At 38.9% G+C, this 23071-nt stretch overlaps 1 protein-coding gene across 1 annotated transcript; it reads right to left on the reverse strand.

The window, feature by feature from the left end:
• Nucleotides 1-906: 906 nt before the first annotated feature.
• On the reverse strand, nt 907-22482 carry LOC140240360 (NADPH-dependent diflavin oxidoreductase 1-like). The gene is made up of 15 exons (XM_072320125.1): nt 22469-22482; nt 21234-21371; nt 20145-20222; nt 18642-18739; nt 17530-17628; nt 17082-17183; nt 15636-15848; nt 15083-15204; nt 14259-14437; nt 13515-13670; nt 12076-12187; nt 11104-11247; nt 6114-6232; nt 3758-3858; nt 907-3204 (listed from the first exon to the last, which is right to left on the reverse strand). The coding sequence occupies exons 2-15, from the start codon at nt 21366-21368 to the stop codon at nt 3060-3062; spliced, it is 1803 nt and encodes a 600-aa protein (XP_072176226.1). The 5' UTR covers nt 21369-21371; nt 22469-22482; the 3' UTR covers nt 907-3059.
• Nucleotides 22483-23071: the final 589 nt, after the last annotated feature.

Below are 23071 nucleotides of genomic sequence, written 5' to 3' on the forward strand. Positions count from 1 at the left end.
CGTGTATGAGAGAGTCACAGCTCATGCACGTAAAAGATCCCTCTTCATTCATTCATCGCAAAGAGCAGGGTGTCTAACCCGGTGAAGTGGTCCCACCCCACATCCAACTGGACCCCATGGAAGACCAGCTTAGTGTAGCTGAATATGGACTATCCAGCCATCTTCACAGATGGAAAATGAACAACAACAACAACAACTTTGAAAGAAGTTGTTCATAAATGACCCGTTTTCTGGGAGTGGACAAAATCAAACCTGTTCAATAAAATTAATAATTATTTGTAACCATGATTAGAAATCACACTGTCATAGCTACTAATCTTGTCTGCTGTTAGACTCGAAGTTGAACCAGTTAAAATTCTTTCCTCAAAGTATAGAAACAGTCACCCATCCTTATCCTCACACTAACAGATACAAACGTTTGTATACAAACACACACACACACATTTACACACAAACACACCAGCATACAAACGCAAATACACAAATTGAGACACACGTTACATGTTTCCACTCAAGCACTCTGCCATACAACCACACACACACACACACACATTACATTACATATCCACAGGCCAACAGTCACATGCAGACACACACAAAGAACATACATTTTTATGTTTAGTATTATCAAATGACTACAATTCATATAAAAACTGTTCACCAATTTATATTTCCCACCGGTATGAAGTTGTAAAATTCTGTGAATAATTGCAAAATAATCAAAAAGTGTTTAAAAAACCTTAAACTGTAGTGTAATGGCGTATCATAAGAAACAAAATTGGTTAACTCATTAATAGAAACCGCAGTGCAGATTGAGAAACCACATTGAAGAGTAAAAGCAAAAGAAAATGGCAGGGAAAAAACCAAAACAAAACAAAACTGAGGAACGATCGGGTATTTGCTAATTCTTCAAACCTTCATAGGAGAAGTATTTATTCATATCTTTAGAGTAACAGTAAAATCTAAATGGAATCAAGAATTTTGATTCCTTGACTAAAACCCCTACAACATTATGAAATTGGGTAAAAGAAACCAAAGCTTTTCAACAAATATTATTGCCATTAGTCCCTGTTGTTCAACCAGCTTAAAATTGCAACACTGAAGAATGTTTGGAGGCGTTGGTGATGCCAGCACAATCCATCTTGTTTGCAAAAAATTTTTGATTGGTGTAAGCAAAGCGCCTGAAATTGAAAGTCACACTTTACATGGTTCTAAATATAATTTTCTCCACAATTAAGTCTCATTGCACACGTCATTCCAACACTTGTTACAACTGATAGCTAACAATAAAAACAGGTGTTTGGATAACAATAAAACAGGTGTCTGCATACATCTTGGAGAGTAAACACATTCCTATCTGTTTACAAAGATGTGTTTATTCCACATTTGCAGAAGGTGACATGATTGAAATCTACAAGAAACAGGTGCTCACGACCAATAAACATTTGCCCACAATTTAGCCGAGAGTCAACCAATATTTGGACACTGGTAAAACATCTTGTTTAGATCCTCTCACCATTTTACAGAGGACTATATTCAGGACGAGGTATGGCGCTTTCATTTCTAACCACTACTGGGTCTTTGGATTAAATCTCATTGAAAATGAAAACAAAGACATAGACAAAAGAATAAAGATAATTAAAAAAGATAGTAATTATACAATGTCCACTGACTGCCTCAAGTGTAATTTCACTATGTATTGGGGAAAAGCATTTTCACCACATTTGACTGAAACATTATAAATCAGTAGATGTATAAATTTCCCTGTGAAATTTAATTTTTGCAATATTATATAGCCCACAAAATGGCTTACACTGGCTCACACAGGTTACCAGTGTTTTCCCGGAGCTGTTTTTGCTAATGCTAAAATTAATTATATAGCCTGCCTTTGCTCACAGATGGCTGTGAGAAAGTTATAAAAATTTCTCAAAAAGGCCAGAATTCCTTTTTCTATCTGTGTTGTCTTTTCTTTCTCCCTTTTTTTCTTGCAGTCTATATAACAATGGTCCTTGTCTCACATATTATTTCACATATTCTGATAAAATTTTACCAACATTTTCTTGTGAGGTAGTACAGAATGTGAGCTAAACTTATGATAATGCATCCGTTCTGTTTGCATGAGGTGATCATGGTGATGAGTATAAATAAGTTCACGTCAAACGTCAGTATGTAATCCCAAATGCCCACGACTGCAAACTTTAACGGCTTCTCAACTTTGTACCATTGCATTATGATATGTACTGATAGCTGCTTCTTTTGCTTACGCAATCATAGAAGAATCTCTCTCCCTCTCTCTCATGAAACAGGCTGACATTAAGAAAATAATCTATCAGTCTCAGGGTACGTGTATGCTTGATTTGCAAACACAGTATCAGCACTTTGAAACGCTGATCCAAAACTGCATTCATGGGGGTACTGTTTATACTCATTTTTTCTTTTTTGCGAGCTAGAGAAAGGCTAGAGAAAGAGCCAATTTCAGACATGCACTGCAGTGGCGGATCCAGAGGGGGGCGCACTGGGTGCGCATCCCCTCTTATTTGTTGTTAAAACAAAAGAAATAAAAAGAAAAAAAATGAGATGAAACCCAGAAGTAGCACCAGAAATATTGTTTGTGCCCCCCTTTACGGATTTCCTGGATCAACCCCTGCACTGTGCATTGTTGAAAAAATATGAATCCTTATTATATTGTAGCAAGCTGTTCAGCGTACATGATTTTGTGTTTATGCCTTCCTAGTAAATGTGACTCAATAGAATCGTGATCGTAAATATGATTTGAGTTTATGCATGGAAACACACCCCTTCATGCCCCTTGTGAATTGGCCTTTTTTGAAACCTTGTTTATACCAAAGTGAGTTGTGATGCAACAATGTTTGCATTAATCATATTTCAAAACGCTGGTTATGTTCCAAAAAAGCGAAGCATAAGAGCACTCTTATTCAATTATGAAATCATCATGCCTGCATGTATGAAATTTCAGTGACATAAGAAAAACTTCATCTTAGATGAGAAGACAAGAATCCCATATCATGACTATCAAGTGATTTGATGAGATGCCGTTGCTATGACCACGTCTCCATCTGAAACAATCTCCGCCTCTCAAGGTCACTCACAAACTTCTCCGCCGCTTCCTTCTCCATCTTTCCCTCAATCTCAGTGACAGTGCAGAAGGCTTCCCTCACACTGGCAGGCATTCGTTTGGCATTTCTGCAGCCATCAACACAAATTATAAGAAAACAATTCGTTCAGAGAATGACAGTTGTACGAGTAACAATGAAAATAATGACAATGATGTTAATAACTGTCATTATGATCATGATTACACTACTACTTCTAATATGATGAAAACATACAGGATAGAGGGCAGCATGTTGTGAATATTATAAACCATATGACAGAACATTCCATATATACAAATCACACGTGATGAAAAGTGTGTGCACAGTAGGCATACATTGTGAGCATTCAAGTAATGCTTCATATTTTGTTCAAACATTGCACAGCTTTCCCGCAAGAATTGAGTACACAAGGATGTGCTATCCTTCTTATTGCCACAGTCACAGTAATACTGCTATACATATCACTACACATATGCCAATCTAAAGCCACATGGTAAGGCACATCACAAAACAGTCCGGCAGAATGGAAAAAGGAATGAATAAAACACAACATCAACAGAAAACGTTGCTATACTGACACACACAGATAGGTAGGAGTGTACAGCACACAATCACATGAACAATTTGAAAAGAAGACTTACCCGGCTACATATATCCGTGCTGGATTATCTCTCCTGTTCATGAGGGACCAAACGAGGGCGCTGTTTTCTCTTATTTTGTGTTGCACATACACCTTGTCCTCCTGCATGAAACATAAGATTACATCAAACTCAATGTTCTAAAGAAACATCACAGTCAAATAAGAATAAATTACTCACACAATAAAACATTGTAAATTAGACTAGAGAAACAAGCATGTTAAATCAAATATGGCAAAGGAATCTGAAACACTGAAAATGTAGTAGTAGTTGTTGGTCAGTATGCAACATACATCACACAGTTTGGACATTGGGACATTGATTACCTGTGCTACTTAAAGGACAAGTTCACCTTCATAGACATGTGGATTGAGTGAACGCAGCAATATTAATAGAACACATCAGCAAGAGTTTGAGGGAAATCGGACAATCCGTTTAAAAGCCATAAATTTTTGAAGTTTCTGCTTAGTCACTGCTGGATGCTAAGACTACTACAGCTTGTGATGTCACATGAGTACAACAATATAAAGAAAGTATAAGGAAAATTAAAGATATTTTCACTTTTCTTGCATACTACAAGAACACTTGACTTCCCTCTTTCAGAAGGCAAGGGGAATAATATGTGACCCGCTACAACAAAATGATCCTTAAGTCGGGCGGGGTCGATTATTTGAAAATTGCATGATATAATCCCCTAATCTTTCTGCTTTAAATTGATATATATAACACATTCTATAAAAATAATCGGCTGCGGAGATATCGATGTTTAAAAGAGAGCATATCGAGACGTCTGTAAAATCACTGTTTCGAGAAAAGCGCCCTAAAAGCCTTCCTTTCGACGCAATCGCGATCAAGGGACACGCAAGTCAGTTTTCACCTCTGGACAATAGAAGGTAAGCCCTAGCAACCCCGAAGAGTTCATTCAAGCACATCAGCGTCGGCAGTCTCCTCACCAACCAATCAGTGACCAGGATGTGAGAAGCGGCTGAGCATAGCGCACCCCGCCCGCACGCACCAGTCGACTGGGCAGTGTGCGAGCTTCACGCTTCGGTTAGCAGCAAGCAGCAAACTGACCAATGAGACCACTCTGGTCGTTGTTAGGGGCGGAACCTATCTGTGGCGCTCAATCCAAATTTTCGAACCAGTTTCTGCTTCGTTGAAACGCCAAAAAACATGGCTCAGAAAAACGCTATTTTTCGGTCTTTCCTTTGATCATTTTGCTTCAAAATTTCGACAGATGATAGAAGACATGTATTGTTAGACTCCAATAGTATATCAAAATCAGAAAATCGTAAGTTTTGACCAATTTTAATGCTCTGACTTCAAACTCGATTTTCACGGCTTCGACCGTGCGCGACTTTAGGACCTTTTTGTTGTAGCGGGTCATATATTACCCTTAACATACGTCAGTGACAAGTCGGAGAAATGTGCACTTTTTACAAAAAGTAAAATTTTGTGAAATTATCTTTATATTTTCCATTATTGTTGTACGCATGTGACATCATACACTCTAGTAGTCTTCTCATCCAGCAGTGACTATGCAGATACTTTAAAAATTCATAACTTTTAAACGGATTGTCCAATTTTCCCCAAACTTTCACTGATGTGTTCTACAAACATTGCTGCATTCACTCAATCCACATGTATATGAAGGTGGACTTGTCCTTTAAATAATGTAATGTAAGGACACACATGATGTAGGATGAATACAGGCATTAAAACAAATTTTATTCCACAAGTGCAAGCATCTGTCTGCATCTGAGTCCATTATTGCTATTTTCTTCATAAATAAGCAAAAAACAAACAAATAAACAAACAAACAAACACACACACACACACCAGACACAAAGCAAAACAAAATCAACAGAAGCGGATGAAGTAACTTGTACAAAAGATTATACAAAGAATATCTTACATGATCGTTTGCATCTTTCTTATCATTTGGAAAATTCCTGCATATCTCTGCATCTAAGTCTTGCATTAACAGATCTTAACCAAAACAGAAAAAGAAAGGGAATATTTGGACAAACTACTGAGAAAAGCCTGAGCACAATCAAATTTACTTCCAATATCTTCTGGATTATAAGCCCACATACTGTAAAAGTGGAAATTTTCACACATTTCGCACAACCAGAAGCTAGCGCAAAAATAATAGCGCGCGAAAATTTTTGTGTGCCATATGTTCCAGTACTTGATGTCTTGATTCCGCAGAATTAAAAACACATGAAACTCTTCTCACCCGGTCAAGCGCGTAAAATTAGTCACACGAAAATATCCACTTTTACAGCATTACAATCTTACATGAGGGATTTCATGGTGTAATCTCAGATGCACAGCGCCCCCTAGTGTTACCCTTTACCTGATCACGTGAGAAGGCAGCCGAGACCTGAAGGAGACCACGGCCTCCGAGTTCATTCCACTCGTCCCTGCAGAAGAAATCCTTGTCCTCATTCCTACACCCAAAGAACAGCAGGTTTCCTTGGCAATACAAGGCAAGGGAGATGGAAAAATGTTTTGGTTTGAAACCAAAGAATGATGGACATTCTATAGATTTGAAGATATCCTTCACAGAATTGTTATGTGGAGAAAGAAACCGGCAATGGACACTTAAGAAATTTATCCCATTGCAGAATTTTTATGTGGAGATAGATACTGGCAACATGATATCATAGAAATGAATAGTTCATGAACTCTAGAAGAAAATACCTACTGTACATCCATAAAACAACAATGACAAAATCAGCCTACAACCAATTGGAATTAAGAACAATTTTCATCGAAAATCACCAACAAAATAGATATACTAAAATATCAATCTACAAACAAAGACACCTTTCCTTTCTAAACAGGCCCTGAACAAATAAACACAAAAAGTTCAGGGTCAACAAAGAAAGTGGCACAGTTTATCAAAGCATAGCTTATTGTGGCAATAATCAATGAGGGGATAGAAAAATACGAAATTGTGTAATTTCCACAAATTATACAGCTATAAACGAGATATGAAACTCGTCAGACTGACGAGTTAGGTGATACGCTTGGGGTTATCAGATGTCGGTCATCTGTGATCGACAAAGAAAAGAATGTGATATAGACACCTTGAAGTTATAATTGAGTTTGCATGCAAAACCGTTTCCCTAACCTCTCGGCCACGGGACATCCACGGAAATGGTAAGGCAAAAAAGAAATGTATAGATATTACAGGGAGAAAAGTCAATGCCCACTCAACCAACGTGGCCGCGTGAACATGTATTGCATTGCTAGACGGAAATGCGGCCTTGTAACTACTGATGTCGCTATGCCATTTCTGGCAACTTGGGAAAAATACGTGTCGTAAACATAAAACCTATAATCGGCTGGTTTTGATACCTTGCCTTTAATCACAATTTTCAGTGTGATGACGTCATCAAAGTACAAAACAATGATGTGGTCTTGAAAGACAATTGTTCAAAGTACAACACCTTCGTCGTCGTCATTACATATTATGATCAGTTTGACAAAGTCAGCCTGCAAAATTTTGCAGCAGTCGAAGCAATATGGTCTCCAACACAAAAAAGAGGGATATGGTGTGTGTGTGTGTCTGTGTGTGTGTATAGGTGCGTTTATATATGAATGTGATTTCTACATGGACGATATATGTAATACAAAATTGAAGAAAAAAAAAAGTAAAATAGCTAAGTAATTTGTTTCGTGATCTTGTGGGGTTCGAACCCGCACGTGTGCAACCTCACGTCTCTGAGACGTCGCCTTTAACCACTCGGCCATACGTCTCGACGAGAAAAAAAAGAGGAACGTAAACTTATGTATGTGAAAGATGAATCAGGAATCGTTTTGTCCACATTCCATTCTCATTTTCAGTTTTAAACTGCAAAATTGTCAAACTAATAAGGAGATTTCAAAGAATAACATGCATGATTACTGCAGCTTATTGTCTCAGTTACCACACACTTAAGTTACAGAGGAAATGGAGCAAAATCATCTGAGATAAAGGTGCTTAAACGTTGTCAAGTTAATGCACATAAAAAAAAAAAATCACCTCCCATAGAGATAACACGTAAACTTGTCTGATTTTGAGTCTTTACCTTTAATAACAATTTGAAGTATGATGGTAAGTCTTCTTGAACCAAGAGTGTGGAACGCAAGCTTCTACGTGAAAGATGAATCATGACGATCACCCGTGACCGACACATCTTCAAAGGGATCAGTTATTAGAAGTGGAAGCCCTCGTGCCAAGCATATTGTCTCAGCAATTCCAAAGCAATGATACCCTTACATTTATGCATACCATAATTTCCCTCTGAAATCAATGGTAGGTATATTCATGTACAATTGCTTGCCTTGTCCATAAACTTTGCTTTACAAACTTTCAGTGAAACGTGTCATAACATAATTCTGTAACTCCATTAGCAGGGATTGACTTCATAAAGAAAGATATATCAAATTGAACGCTTAGCGCGTATAACTAAGGGGGATTTTAGCCTGATGCTCTGTTCTTCACTGCTCAGATACCAACAACACTCATTACCTACGGCTACGTATAGAGAAACAGCCATGACGAAAATAAGTTATTCCTTTTCTTTGGCAGATAGACACACAACCCCTTTAAACCACACTATAATTGACATGGAGGGACATGAAAAAGTTCATTACTACTACTGAACAGTGATGCCTTCTACTCATGTGGCACAAGATACCTCTATAGCAACATAAAACCTGTCTACAACTCCGTTATTGCGTCAAACAATAACATCCTGGAATTTCAAAGAGATGAGCGAGACGCCATACACCTGGCCTAGAGTTAATTCATTCAGTTGCCATTCCTGCTCCAGTTGAGTTGTGCAAATTATTTTCCGACCTGTCTTGTGACAATATAACAGGAACAAACGTAGAGAAAAGGAAAGGGAAAAGGAAAGGTGGCAAGCGGGGCACTGTACCAAGGGCAATTTAAACAATACGTATGATAAATGAAGCAAATCCAACCTAGAGCCTCCGACAAAAAAAAAAAGAGGAACTTGAGCGACTGTGTGTCGTGGGGTAGTATAATTGATAAGATAATACGATAAATGACATTGATCGGAATAAAGCTGAACTGCCAAAAGAAACACAAAGAAAGAGAGAGAAAAAATGATAGCGTCCTGCGGGTCTCGAACATCTCGTCCTAAGGTAGTGCATAATGACCATGCAGCGCGCTAAGTGACTATAAAGCCACACGGCTGTACCGAAGATTGGATGTGAAATTTATCTTTAATCTTTTTTTTTTATTTATATATATATATATATATATATATATATATTTATCTTAAATATTTATACCATATACAACATGAAAAAGTTCATTACTACTACTAAACAGTGATGCTTTCCATTCATGTGGCACAAGATACCTCTATAACAACATATAACCTGTCTACAACTTCGTTATTGGGTCAAACAATAACAACCTGGAATTTCAAAGAGATGAGCGAGACGCCATACACCTGGACTAGAGTTAATCAATTCAGCTCCCATTCCTGCAAGTTATTTAAACATACATGTTCCTACCTATCCTGTTACTGTATAACAATAACCAATGAAGAGAAAAGGAAAGAGCAAACGAAAGGTGGCAAGCGGGACACTGTAACAAGGGGCAATTTACAACATTAAGTGTGACAAAATTAATGAAGCAAACCCAATCTCCAAACTCCAATACAAAACAAGGGAAATAGAGCAGCCGTGTTCACGGGTTACGTACACTTGATAAAGTAATACGATAAATGACATCGGAGTAAAGCTGAACTGCCGAAAAAAAAAGAGAAAAAAAAGAAAGAACGGATAAAAGTCCTGCGGGAGTCGAACCTCTCGCCTTCCGGTATGGCGTTATGAACAACCAGCGCGCTAACCGATTATGCCACATGGCTGTCCTGAAGATCGAGTGCGAAACTTAAATCTAAATACTATCGTGACAGTGTTGACTTGTGATGGCGCTATTCAACTTCCCACAAGTGGCAGCGTGGATTCGATCAATATACAGTTGCAAAGAAAAATTGGGAATCGTTCCGTACAGATTGCATTCTCATTTTCAGTTTTAAATTGCAAAATTGTCAACCTGATGAGGAGATTTGAAAACATAAAATGCATGATTACTAAAGCTTGTTGTCTCAGCTACAACATATTTATGTTTCAGAGGAAATGGAGTAAAATCAGATGAGGTAAAGGTGCTTAAACGTTGTCAAGTCAATGCATGGTTAAAAAAAAATCACCTCCCATAGACATAACACGTAAACTTGTCTGATTTTGAGTCTTTACCTTTAATCACAATTTCTAGTATGATGACGTCATCATATTTCAAAACCATCACATGGCCTTGAAAGGCAAATGTTCAAAGTGCAACATATCTGAATTTGGGGTAATATTGAGCTTAAACAACAGAGATACGAGCAAATGAATGTCAGAAACAGTACCTCAAAAAAATCAATTCCACTTTTTTTATTTAAAATGACGATATGATGACGTCATCGCGTATTCCTGGCAATACTGATACTTGGAATGTTACTTACAATTCATATACTTTTGTAATATGCAATAGAAATATAGGGTCAACGGACGATTTAAAGAGCTATGGCGAAATAAACAAAGACATGTTTTTTCACTATATTTGCAGAAAGACGCGCACGCGGAATTTCAACTTTGACGCCAGTGCATTCCTTTGTTATAGGTCGTAATCGATCGGAAATCAATGGATATTATTACTCAAAGTATCAGGAATCCAAATCAGTCAAAAAAATTGCATTTTCATGTTGCTTACGGGCTCTGCGCGCGAAATTGCGCGGACGGACGCGCACGCGAGAAAATGTTTGAAACGCTTAAAATTGTCTGAAACTTCGAGATTTCCCATTGGGAAGTCGTTTTGAGCCTTTTAAAATTTTGACGCGCGCTTACGCGCGCGTAATGATGACCTGTGTAACTAGCGTTAAAAAGTAAGATAGAGCGTGACCTGAACTTCATGTCCACCGAAAATGATACAGAAATGACATCTAGTTATGAAGTTATGATCGATCATGTGACAAGGTCCGAAAATCACAAAATGGCGCCTAGATGACGTCATAGATATGTAACTGTCATGAAAACCTTATTGTGGCTAGATTTTGTCATGAGACATGTTGACTGAAAATGTCATGTTATTTCGTAATGTCATTCTTGAGATATTGACGACACAAAATTGTCCAGAAAGAAAGAAGAATAAAAAAAAATAAAGAGAGATTTTGACAATCACAATAGGTGATACGCTGATAGCGTATCACCTAATAATTCTGGGATATCTCATAAACATGTACGTACTGGTTCTATGCTATGTAAGCAAGACTACAACTCACCTCCTTGATTGTTTGCTGCCCTCTCGTGGATGAAGCTCCTGAAGGGGGCTACCCCTGTCCCTGGGCCCACCATGATGACTGGTGCACCTCTGTCGGGAAACGTGATGGTGCCCTTTTTGGTCCAGATCGGTATCGTGATGTCATCTGCAGCATCCAGTGCAGTATAGCAGAACACATCAGCATAATCCATTAGAACCTTGACTATTAATCATGTTTTCTCACCCCTTATATTATATGCACACTATCTAAACTCTGCTAAGTGGTTTTGTAATAGTTCTGACAAAGTCAACAGGGGAGGGGGAGGAAGAAATGGAGACGATAGGGGAAAAACCTGCCCCCAATCCCACCACAAAATAATTCATCATATAAGTGCTTAATTTCATATTATGACATCAAGGGGCAAGTAAGTTTGGTATAACTTTAAGCCCACTTCCAAGGTGTGTTATGCATGAATAATTCATCATAATATAGAATGACTCAAGATCTTTAAGGTTACTATATCCATGATTTTGGCTTCATTGCAGTTAAATATCTGGCATAATACTTGAAGACCCAAAAAAAAATGCTTATTCATAACACTGGAGAAATTATCAGTCTCCATTCTGTGACAATTCACTATGTGATTCGGATAATATAAAGATTTGTAAAAATCACATGTACAGAGATTTTCTAACACCTGCTTAGATATTCATGACACAGTGTTTTTCTTCTTTGCAGTACATGATAATTTTGTCATGGTAGCGTAAGATCTGTGTCACAATCTCGCCTCATGTTAGGTAGATTATAATGTCAGCAATCTTGCATTCATTTTTCTTTTGTTTGATGAAAATAACAAACTTAAAGTGAACTGATTAGTATTTGGGCTTCATGTGCAAGTGGAATTCCAAAATAAATCTTTCCTGCCAATCTCGCTGAGTAAGAACTCTAGGACCCAAGCAAGCAATGTAATCATTGAGTATTGCACCTTCTCACCTGAAGGTTGTGTGGAAGCAATCCAGTTTGAACAGAGACCCTCTCTGGGTTTGACTAGCTTTGACTTGTAGCGAACAACAGCCATCAGTATGTGAATCTCACCGGGGTGAGCCTAAAAAGAAAAAGAAAAGAATATCAGAATTTATATTCACCTAGACCTGATATCATCAAAGACTTTACATCATCTGAACCAAAATATCCCCTACATTAATTTCATAATACAATTACGATGGTTCTATGGTGTACAAGTGACAGCCCCATACACAATTTGTAATTTTCATAAATTATTTAGGGACAAATATTTCCCTACCCCCCAAAAATAATCCTGCACAACATTATCCTGATAAACCCGCAGAGATTAAGGCTGAGAAAACGGTAAAATAATGGAACTGGCTTTAAAAAAAGAAGAAGTGAAATTGATGTGTATTCAAAAGTGGAAACATTGATGTCCTAGGAACCCACCTTTTGAGTTTCAAAATTAAGTAAGTTTACAAATCTAAAACTGATAGATTTTTAGAAAGCCTGCTATGATATATTGGTTCAAATACATGGTATCCTGCATACTTATTTGCATCAATGCTTCAAAGCATTTTATTTCTATTCTTCAGAATTGCATTTATCTGGAGGCCAAGTTTTTTTCGTGCCAATTTTTTGTGGCATAAATTTGGAATATCAAAGTAGAACAGATTACTCATTACTGGAAAGCTTAAAGTGTACAGAACCTAAAGATACCACATCAGGAGATTGGTAATCTGTGACTTTATCAGGCCTAAATTATAGTGTGGAAAAACAAACAAACAAACAAACATTTCTTATGAAGACAAGAACAAGACACATATATGCTGATATGATGATATCTTCACCCACAGTTTCATACATTTTTTTTTCAAAGAAGTAATAGTTTTCAGCGTATCTTACAAGCTGTTTTACTTCAAAATGTTCTTACTATTAAATCATAACTATCTTGTAGCACATCAGACATCATACCTACAGCCACATCATCTCTTGGAAGTATTTTGAGCACTTCAAAAATGTAAACACTTAAATGTACATGTAGTAAGATGTAGAAGCTTTCAAAGAAATATATTATGCAACTACAGTTTATAAGTGTAAGAAAAGAAACATTTGATACATGAAACTTTTGCAAACTGCGAGCTGATGGACTTTTTTTGCGGCATGAAACTTTCGCAATTACTAACCATGAGGGAAAAAAATACAAGTATACTACATGTACTAGCTTTCACTGTATTGAGTATACAAACATCTTTTTAAAGTGCAATTCACTTTTGGGAATCTTGACTCCTTGCAAAATTTGCATAAGTTTTATGACCACAAAAATGTCTGACTTTATAGCATTTTGATAAGGGGAAAAAAAAAGGGATTCTACAGCGAGAACACATGCATAGTCGATTGCTAGTATGAAAGAGGGTGCTGCTTACCGCTGGGGAAGAGGCGATGGAGAAAGCTCTCGGCTGGATGACTGGGATAAGATCAAAAAGGTAGGTGAAGGGGATGGTAGTACTGACATGAGGGAAGTCTTGTAGAGTCTCCAGAATGGTCCGCCGTGGTCGGTTGATGTAGGAAAAGAGCTCTTGCTGCAGAAAATCACAGAAATATTCCTCTAGAAGATATGCCTTAAATACTGTATATGCCATTATATTCAGTGTGTCTAAATTTTCCTGAATCGAGACTTCTGACGATTTCATGAGTGGCTAAATTTGTGATCATGGAGTACAGTAATACAGGGAGATATGTGTGCATACAACGTTGCATTCATGTTAAGGTTAGAGTTGACAATTTTGTGTGTAGTTAAATTCACAAACAGCAACCAACTTGCGCAATCTGCGAAAATACAAACCTCGTGAAATATATGACGCATATGGTTGTGCAACATTTTGGGGGACAAGGGATGTCTCTGAGCTCTTCCTAGTCTAATTTGTTGTGCTAGGGTGACGTGGAATTCTGTGCAACTTCCCTGATAATGAAAGGATCCCAGAGTTGAAATCTAGCATAAAGAAAATCAAAGGAAAGCAGAATGCAGGGCACTAACTACTGTATGAGGTCTTTAAATATGGCGCAACAAAAACTTCACTGATATTAGAACCACAGTTTGGGGCATAATGTGAAAGTATGAACATTCCAACATGGGCACTTTCACCAAAAGATTTTGATGGAAGACTTACCTGTCCCTCAGCAGAGCAGAATTCCTCAAATTTCTCCTTCTCCAGCTCGTTCTCAGCAAAGTGGACCAGCATCTGGAAGAAGGACCGCCTTGGGATGCTGTTGATATCCAGATAGTGGGTAACAAGATGGCGGACGGTGCATGGGCGTGGCAGTAACCATTGCACTGGCAGAGGAATGTCTGATGGAAACATGACATTCAGACAGGAGAAAAGAGAAAGTCTCAATAATGTCTTCAGGATAAGGGTAACACGATGACAGGCAGTGCATGAGTGTGGCAGTATCACTGCACTGGCAGAGGAATATCTGATATCAGTCAGATGGGAGAAAAGTTAAAGTTTCCAATAATGTTTTTAGAATATTCCTTTGTTCTCTGCACTTTTTATCATGTGCATTAAGATACCTATTGCATAGACAACATCCACAACAAGTAAAAAGACACTATGCCTCTCACTAAACTTTACTGGTAAATTTTTCAGTTTTTCCTAGTAGTCACACCACATGTTAATCTCGTAGAACAACTCCATGCTAGACAGATGTGCTACTTTCAAAGTTTAGTATTCAAGCTTCCCAGTTCTGTCAGTAGGCATTAGTAAGCTGTATTTCAGACAAAACCTTATACATCAGCATTTTTTTTTTTTTTTTTTTCAACTTGGATAGGGACTTATATCAACCTGTTGAGGACGAGTTTCAAGTATCTATCAAGTGTCTATGGGAAATATGTGTTGCAGCAAAATCAGCCAATCCTCAACAGGTTATAGGAGTTTTTCAGTATGGACCTAGCACCACCAAGCTACTGTAGCCTTAAAACCACAATGTATCTAACCTGGGTCATTCTGGGATATAGTGAACACCTGGTCAGGGTCAAGGTTCATGTGTCGTATAAAAACATCCACTGAGGAGGCTGAATTCCTTGGCTGGATCATCACCACATCACCAGGACTGTATCTAGGAGGAGATGCAAAATGTAGAAGGCAGGGATTCACCTTTTGTGCCACAGCAGATATCTAAACCATAACATGCCACACCATTTAGTTGCCATTCAATTGATATTCCTTGATAATTGCTCTGATGAAAACTATGCATACCTACTTGGGATCACTTTTAAAAACCTACATGTACTCCGTCAAGATAGACACAATAGGTAGTGGGAGAATAATGTGATCCCTAATCATCAAGTTGGTTCTATCTGTGTTTCTTGGTGAACGGAGTTGAATTAGGGCCACTTTTGAGGTTGATGCAGACATATTTGACAATCAGGATATATCTTTGCCACACAGACATCCTGTAAAACAAGAACTGATTTATCAAATATCTCCACATCTGCAATGTATTTTTAAGATATTTTCCAGTCTATGTGCCAATCATTCCATTCTAACCTTATGTTTGAGTCTGTAATGTCCAGCTTCACAAGTCGAACATCCTGGAAGTGGTCAGCGGAGGTCACTCTCTTGTTTTCCACCATCCTGGCGTGGAAGGGACACAGGTTTGAAGGGGCCCTCCCACTCTGCTGCTTGACTGCATGATGAGGGCTAGCATCCACCCCATTCTCTTCTCCCTTTAAGAAGTGTACTGTGTATCTGGCTGGGGGACTAATATAGCAAATGGGTTTGCATGCGTAAGAGGTAACTTCTTCAGGAAAGCTGCGTTAACACCATGTTCCCGGTGGCCACGGCAGCCCCATTTGCCCAAAACGTAGTGCGCCGTGGGTAGATGAGACATATTTCTCCTGTTTTCCCCCTTTGCATTCTAGTCTTATTCGTTCCAGTCCTCGCACCAGTGAACATATAGGTATCAGACGCTGTTCTCACGGCATCTGGTCAGGCTAGACTATCAATATTTTCCATCGCGTCCCACTAAAGACCGGCATACAAGATTAATCATTAGCACCAGGACTGCCATGGCAAATTTTTTGACAGTTTAAAAATCTGACACAGCATCCGCGGCAATCTCAGCCTGTCACATTTACATATCCCATCTCACTGCGTTGTTTCACGTCCATCCCGTTTTGTCCACAGTGGCCTGAAACGCGGCTGCCGTGGTTGCCGGGAACATGGTGTAAACGTGGCATTAGGAACACTTCCAGTACTCTCCTCTATGTCCAAGTGGAGAATCAGGGAGGTGTCACAGATGGAGTAGCAACTCTTCATAATCCATGCAAATGCATGTCTTGGTTCTAAAGCATTAAAATGGGATGTCTGACATTCCTCTATGCTTTGAAGTCATGCTCAGCACTGCTCTAACTCCAAGCTAAAATTTGGTGGTGAAGAAAGCATGGCATTTCGTTAAATCACAAGTCATATTTCAACATAAAATTTGAATGAATATCTGAATGTTCATAACAGTTCTCTTCATTATGTGCAAATCAATACAAAATTAAAATTAAGTCCTCGCAAAAATTGGTATATTTTCATGATGCGTACATCTGTGCATGTTTAATAGTTTTCTCATCATATAATCTGGCATATTTGATCTTTCAAATCAGGTAAATTGCTTAAGTGTGTTCCCGTGTGTTTTTCTATTTATTGCTGTTAAAAGTGTAATTTTTAGACTGCTGGGAAGGTTTCATCATCGGGTATTGATGAACATATGAATGTTATGTTATAGTCAGGTACTGTTAGAAACAAACAAACAAACACAAACAAAAATACCTCATGATGCTAAGTGTCATTCAAATAGCTTTCTGAAACACAGCAAAGGCAACATGCCACAATGGGCTGGTGTTTATGAAACAATGATCATCACATAAGGTAAACTTGTTATTCAAACCTGAATCCTTTCGCGTGATCATCATTGTTACTTTCTCGCAAGAGAAGTTGACTTACCAGACATTGGCAGGTATGAGTTCCTGACCCGGGGGAAGTGGATGGTGGAGAAGGACCTCCGTCCAGAGAGTCTGCAACCATGGATCAATGACAGCATCGGGCCTGCATGGTGTGAAAACATTGCTGTTAAAAGTGAAATACTGTAAACAAGCTACACGAGCTAGGGGAGTGGAGGTTGCAGGTTGCTCTTTACTCTCACCACACACATACACTTTTGGCTCTACCAAAAATACAACAACAAACAAACGGATAGAGTGACGGGGAAAAAAACCAAACAATGAATTTCTGAGAGTTCAGCCCTCAGATTCTTCCCATTGAAACTCAGGGGAGGTACACATACCACTGACCCTTGACAACCCCTCCACTATTAAAAAAGGTTTTCCCCAGCCCGACATTTTCATTATATCGTCTGCTGTCATGATGAATATCAGAATCAAAGAACTCTTACCCAAGGTCATGCTGATCATCACCAAGTCCTAGAGGCACGAGGCTTGAAGCACCAAGCTGCAGCAACCGCCTGTAGAGCTTCTTGGCGACATAATTAAATCTGAATGGAGAGAGAGCACAATGTTGAGATGGTCTAGCTGATCAAAGATGCGGACTCTTTCGGTCTTGCTTACCCCTTGCAATGTAAAGCCCCATTGTAACAGAGCCGTTCTAACAAGAGTTACATCAAAAGGTCTGGGCAATCTTTTTTATTCTGCCTGTTTAAACAGTTCCCGCGAAATGTTGCTTGGACACTGTTATGGTAACTTTTGCCAAATTCTACCCTAGCCAGCTATGGTATTTACCCCAACATTAATTTTGTTCTCTGGATGTTGTCCCAATGTTGTCAGAGTAAGGTCTGTTAAAACAGGGCTTACAAAGAAAAAGTGATACTGCCAATGGGAACAATAGGACATGCTCATGGTGCAAATGGGGCTGCAAATTTTCAACCTCAACATGCCAAACATCATTCACAAGTCTTACATAAAATAAATTTGCTGCGTAACTAGTCTATCAATGACATGATAATTGGGAAGTCATCAATATGAATCTCTTACAGGACAAGCTGACTGCTCTGCACCTGTGCATTGTCAGAAACCTACAATTCATTTCTTTGGAACATGTCACCCACATGAGAAAATCTGGGAACTTTGCCTGGGGGTGCCTGTGAGAGCAGGAAGGTGTTACAGATGGAGAAAGAACTACTGCTCTCCCTTGAAGCCATGCTCTAGCACTGAATGTTTAGCACCTCGAATACCATTTAAAGGGATGGTAAAGTTTTGGTTGAGATGGGGATTCAGATTCCAATTTTAGCAAGATAATTAGAAACCACAGTCAGAAACAAAGTAAAACAAAGTAATAAAAGATGGGTCCCACCTTTTATTAGGACCTCTTTGTTTTTGGATATCTCAGCCACTTCCAAACCAATTTTCATCAAAATAATAAACTTTGAATTCCTCTTAGAATTGTATGCTCTTTAATCTTCCATAAGATGTTTCTCATTATCTCCCCAAAAAAGTTGGAAACCTGAAGTCCAATCTCAACCAAAACTATATCATCCCTTTAAGATCTTACTTAGGGTAGGATGAATCACCGAGACCAAGCACTGAGTATTGCATCTGAGACAGTGAGTCCTCTGGCAGATCCTTCCTTAAGATGAAGCGCCAAAATTTCTGCATTGAGAAAAGAATTGTCATAGTAACTATCATAGTTAATATCTAAGTTAGGAGATAAATATTTTAATAATAGCTTAGAGATCTATATTTCCACAATGAAGAAGGAAAAATTATTGATATCATTCCTTACATTACTGTGCAATCAGAATCTGCATAGAAAGGGGCGCTACCTGTGAGACAAATAAGTACTGTTAGGAAACTCGTCTATACACCAGTTTACAGTTCCACTTTGCACATTTATGAGCAAAAAAAAAAAAAAGTCATCTGTACCATGGACCTACCACACACATGGACTAATAACAAAGGGCTTTCTTTGATCCTATCATCAGCGCTATCTCTCAATTATGTGCATATTAATCTGGACAATGACTGCATAATTGTCCATCATCACTGACAAAATAACAATTTCTCTCATTTCAGTTTTATTTGACTAAGATGTCTTTTAAGACTCAATCAGCTTTGCATAAACACAAATTACTGGGAATGGTAGATTTGAAAATATGACAACTTTTCTGTCATAAACTTGGCAATTACTGAAGTGGACACTAGTGGTCAAGGATGTAACATTGCTTTAAATGGTAATACATACATGCTGTCTATGGTTACCATACATGTTTACTCTGAAACAATGTGCAAAAAATGGGAACATTCAGATTACAAATAACAACTGATCTGCCAAAATATTTGCTTTCTCTTGTAACATATGTGTATTTTGCAAATCAAATTTCTTGGTTTCTCAACGTAAACTACAACTGCACATGCATTTTTCTTGATTTAAGAGGATTACTATCTTCTGCTTTTGAATGCTGGGTAGCAATTGAAGATCTATTCAATCAGACAACTCAAGCTTCCCTATGCTACCAGGTCTGTAAAACCCTGTTTACAGTGGCGGCTGGCCCAAGGCCCACATACAGCGCAGAATTCAACCCCATATTCGGCCTCATATTTTTGTGTGCTTACGCTGCCTTATTATAGGCTAATATCTATCTTCATTTTGTTTTTTTTCGTCGTAGTGAAGCTCTACGTACATGTAAAAAAAAAATCATCACTACAGCTGAGTGTGTTTGGCTGTGCATTTGGTTCTGCTTGTGTTTACATCAACAAAGGGTGGCCCAAATTTGGTACCACAACTCTTTTGGTGTAACAGAGATCTAAGTCACTTTTATGGCCATCTGCACCAGCTTTTTGTCACAATAACTCAGTTTTATCTCTTCTGGGGGAAGTCACACATGGCATGCCAACATATTTTTGCAGTAGGGCTGAATATCTCAACTGCATGAAAATGAAAATTTTCTGCACACTTTAAAGACTTCCATTTCCAAACAATAAATAAATCAATTGTGACAAATGTTGATGTAGATATTCATCATAATTATATAATGTAGTAACATGTTAAGTTTACCTTCATATTATCTGGCTCATCTCCTTGGCCAGTAGTGGCACACACAAAGATTGCCAGGCGCTCTTGGATCAAGTTTGTCTGCAAACAGGAAGAGATAAATGGAAAATAGGAAAGATGAAGACAATGAGACGAGGATATGGTCACATGATAACAACAATGGCTTATTTGTATGGCGCACAGGTCCACCTTTCAGTGCTCAGATGGGGAAAAAAAATGTATAAATATATATACATATATGGGCCGTGAGGGCCCTTAGCGCTGTCGCACACAAACACCAGAAAACGGTGCGGGGCAACTAGCTAGCTGCACACAAATGCATCAGACACATCTAAGAGTGGTATTTGGGCAGTACATGCTTTTTTAAATGGAATAATTGAGGCATTTAGAAGTGGAATTTAGAAAATCGGTTTGCATATCTAAATGCTTCAGAGTTCATTCTACAATATGGCGGTAAAAACTCATTTTCTGTATTTTTTACCCTATGGGCTCTTTTCTCGCATCACAGCTCATATCGTTGCTGGGGCGGCAAGACCTCATATCTACAAAATGTCAAATGTTCAGGAGAGCAGAAAAACATGGCAGCCAAAGCACTACAGTGTACATCAAATGGGAGAGTCTTTCCTTTGACTTGCCGTGGGGGCTGCATTTTTGGGATAAGACAGTTAGAATTTGGACAGGATATTACGTAACTGATTATCTGACCATTAATCAAAAAAAGTCATTTTCACCAAAATTTCAGATACGAGGTCTTGTCGCCCCAGCAGCGATATATATATGTATATATATCTTATGTACAAACATGAGAACAGGGAAGAAAATTACAAAAAAACAAAAACAAACTAAAGAGCATACACATACGTGATAAGGTATTTAGATATTGAGCTCCCTCATACATATTCCATTTCCAATTCATTTGTGGCATGGAAAGCACCACTTGCACACTGATGGATATCAATGGGATTGAACCATTAAGGATAAGAGTGAGAGTGCATTTGCCATAAATTTTATATACACTTTGTATTGTATAAAAGGTCTTGACATTGTGGAAATTTTCAGATTGCATCAACACGAAGACAAGTCTCTACTTACTATGACATACGAATCCATAGGCATGACGCGGGCAGCAAAGTGTCTGCGCTTGGCCTCACGACCGATCCTTTCTGCCACATCTTGAGCTGTTCCAGTCTGGCTCCCATACAGGATCACAATTCTTCTTTCTGGCATTTTCTTTAGAGTGGAAATGATAACAATGGTGAAATAGATAGTGAATAGAAAATATCTGTTGGTTGTGTGGGGCCAACCAGATTACAACCATACCGAACAGTTAACAAGAGGCCACTGAACAAGAGGCAAATTTATTGCTAATTGGTCTCTAAGATGTCACTTCTTCATTCTTCCCCTTTTCACTCTCCTCTGCCTGGACTAGAGTAAATTACAACCACATGACGACAGATCTAAAGAAAAGTAGGATGAGAAAGTTTATGTTGGTTTAAAGATCAGCATGTGCATGCCTATAGTATAGGTATAAAATGGCTGCATGGGCTGGAATGCTCCTAAGCCAAGGCAAGGAGAGTGAGCACTGTCATTGCTGGTGGAAATTAAACGAAGTAAATTATCCAGTGTCGTGACCGGGATAATGTCATAACTTAGGGTGTCTAGTATAACGTTATAACACTCGCCTTTCCCTCGAGAACGGCGAGAACATGCTTGCCGAAACATCGGGATTGGGTAGGCCCTTTTCAGGGCCACACACTTACCCTAGTCCTAGAAAGAACACGTGGTGCATCGTGAAACCTTCCACCACCAAACAAATTTAATTAACATTTTTAAAGAACGTCATAAACGTGTTATTTAGACTGTTACATAACTAGAGCGGTCTAGAACTTAAATAAAGGGTCTAGCACTAAGTAGCAGTCTGGACATCTCATGACTAATGAGTCATGATCTAGCATGAACGAGATCGTAATTTTACTAGATTTTACCAGATCTAGATTCTAGATTTAATAGTTACACACTAAACACTAACCGCAGCAGCGACCCCAACACGTACACGTACAGCGCCCCGCGCCGGGGTTAACTAAACACAAATATTAACACTGGCTACACGCCCTACATAAAATATAATTAGTGGGACTACACACTGATCATTCCAGATACTTGGTGCAGGTATCATTCTTCGATCCGCAGTTTCGTTTCCCTGATCTGATGTTATGTTGAGTGTCCCTCAGTAACGTCATACATTTTGTTGAAATGAATGGATATAAAGCGACTCCTGTAACATGCAAACTCGGTGAAATCAATCAAGATGATTTATTGTTACTAACCTCCGCTGGTAGCCTCGGTTTTTACTTTTTACGCTTGCTTATCGGCGAAAACCAAATGTGTGGAGCTAGCACAGATCAGTATTGCTACTGTTACTGCACACTGGTGGAGCATGCAATAACGCGTACGTGCAGCAGTGGAACGTGATTACGTGCCCCCCCCTCCCCCCCCCCCCTCCCCCCCCCCTCCCCCCCCCCCCCCCCGCCCCACCCACGGCCACCCTCCGGAGCGCTCCGCTCCTATCTCCCGGCAAAGAGGTAGGTAAACCTCTTTGCTTCCCCGGTGGCGTTTTTTTTTAAAGACGGCACAGATTGGGGCATGGCGCGTGTTAAACCTATGGGAAAAACGTTGGGTTAGGGTTTTTGGTTATGGTTATGGTTAGGGTTAGGGTTAGGGTTGGGGTTAGGGTTAGGGTTAGGGTTTGATGGTTAGGGTTAGGATTAGGATTAGGGTTAGGTTTAGTGATAGGGTCCCTGATAGATTTTTAGTTTCCCCAATCTGTGCCGTCTAAAAAACAACACGCCGGTGCCCCCATCCCGAGCCCCTCCCCCCAAGCTGATGAGATGATCAGGGGCCGAGGGCATGCAATTAACATCATGAAGCAT

Source organism: Diadema setosum, chromosome 17 (assembly GCF_964275005.1).
Source record: "Diadema setosum chromosome 17, eeDiaSeto1, whole genome shotgun sequence".
Classification (NCBI taxonomy): domain Eukaryota; kingdom Metazoa; phylum Echinodermata; class Echinoidea; order Diadematoida; family Diadematidae; genus Diadema; species Diadema setosum.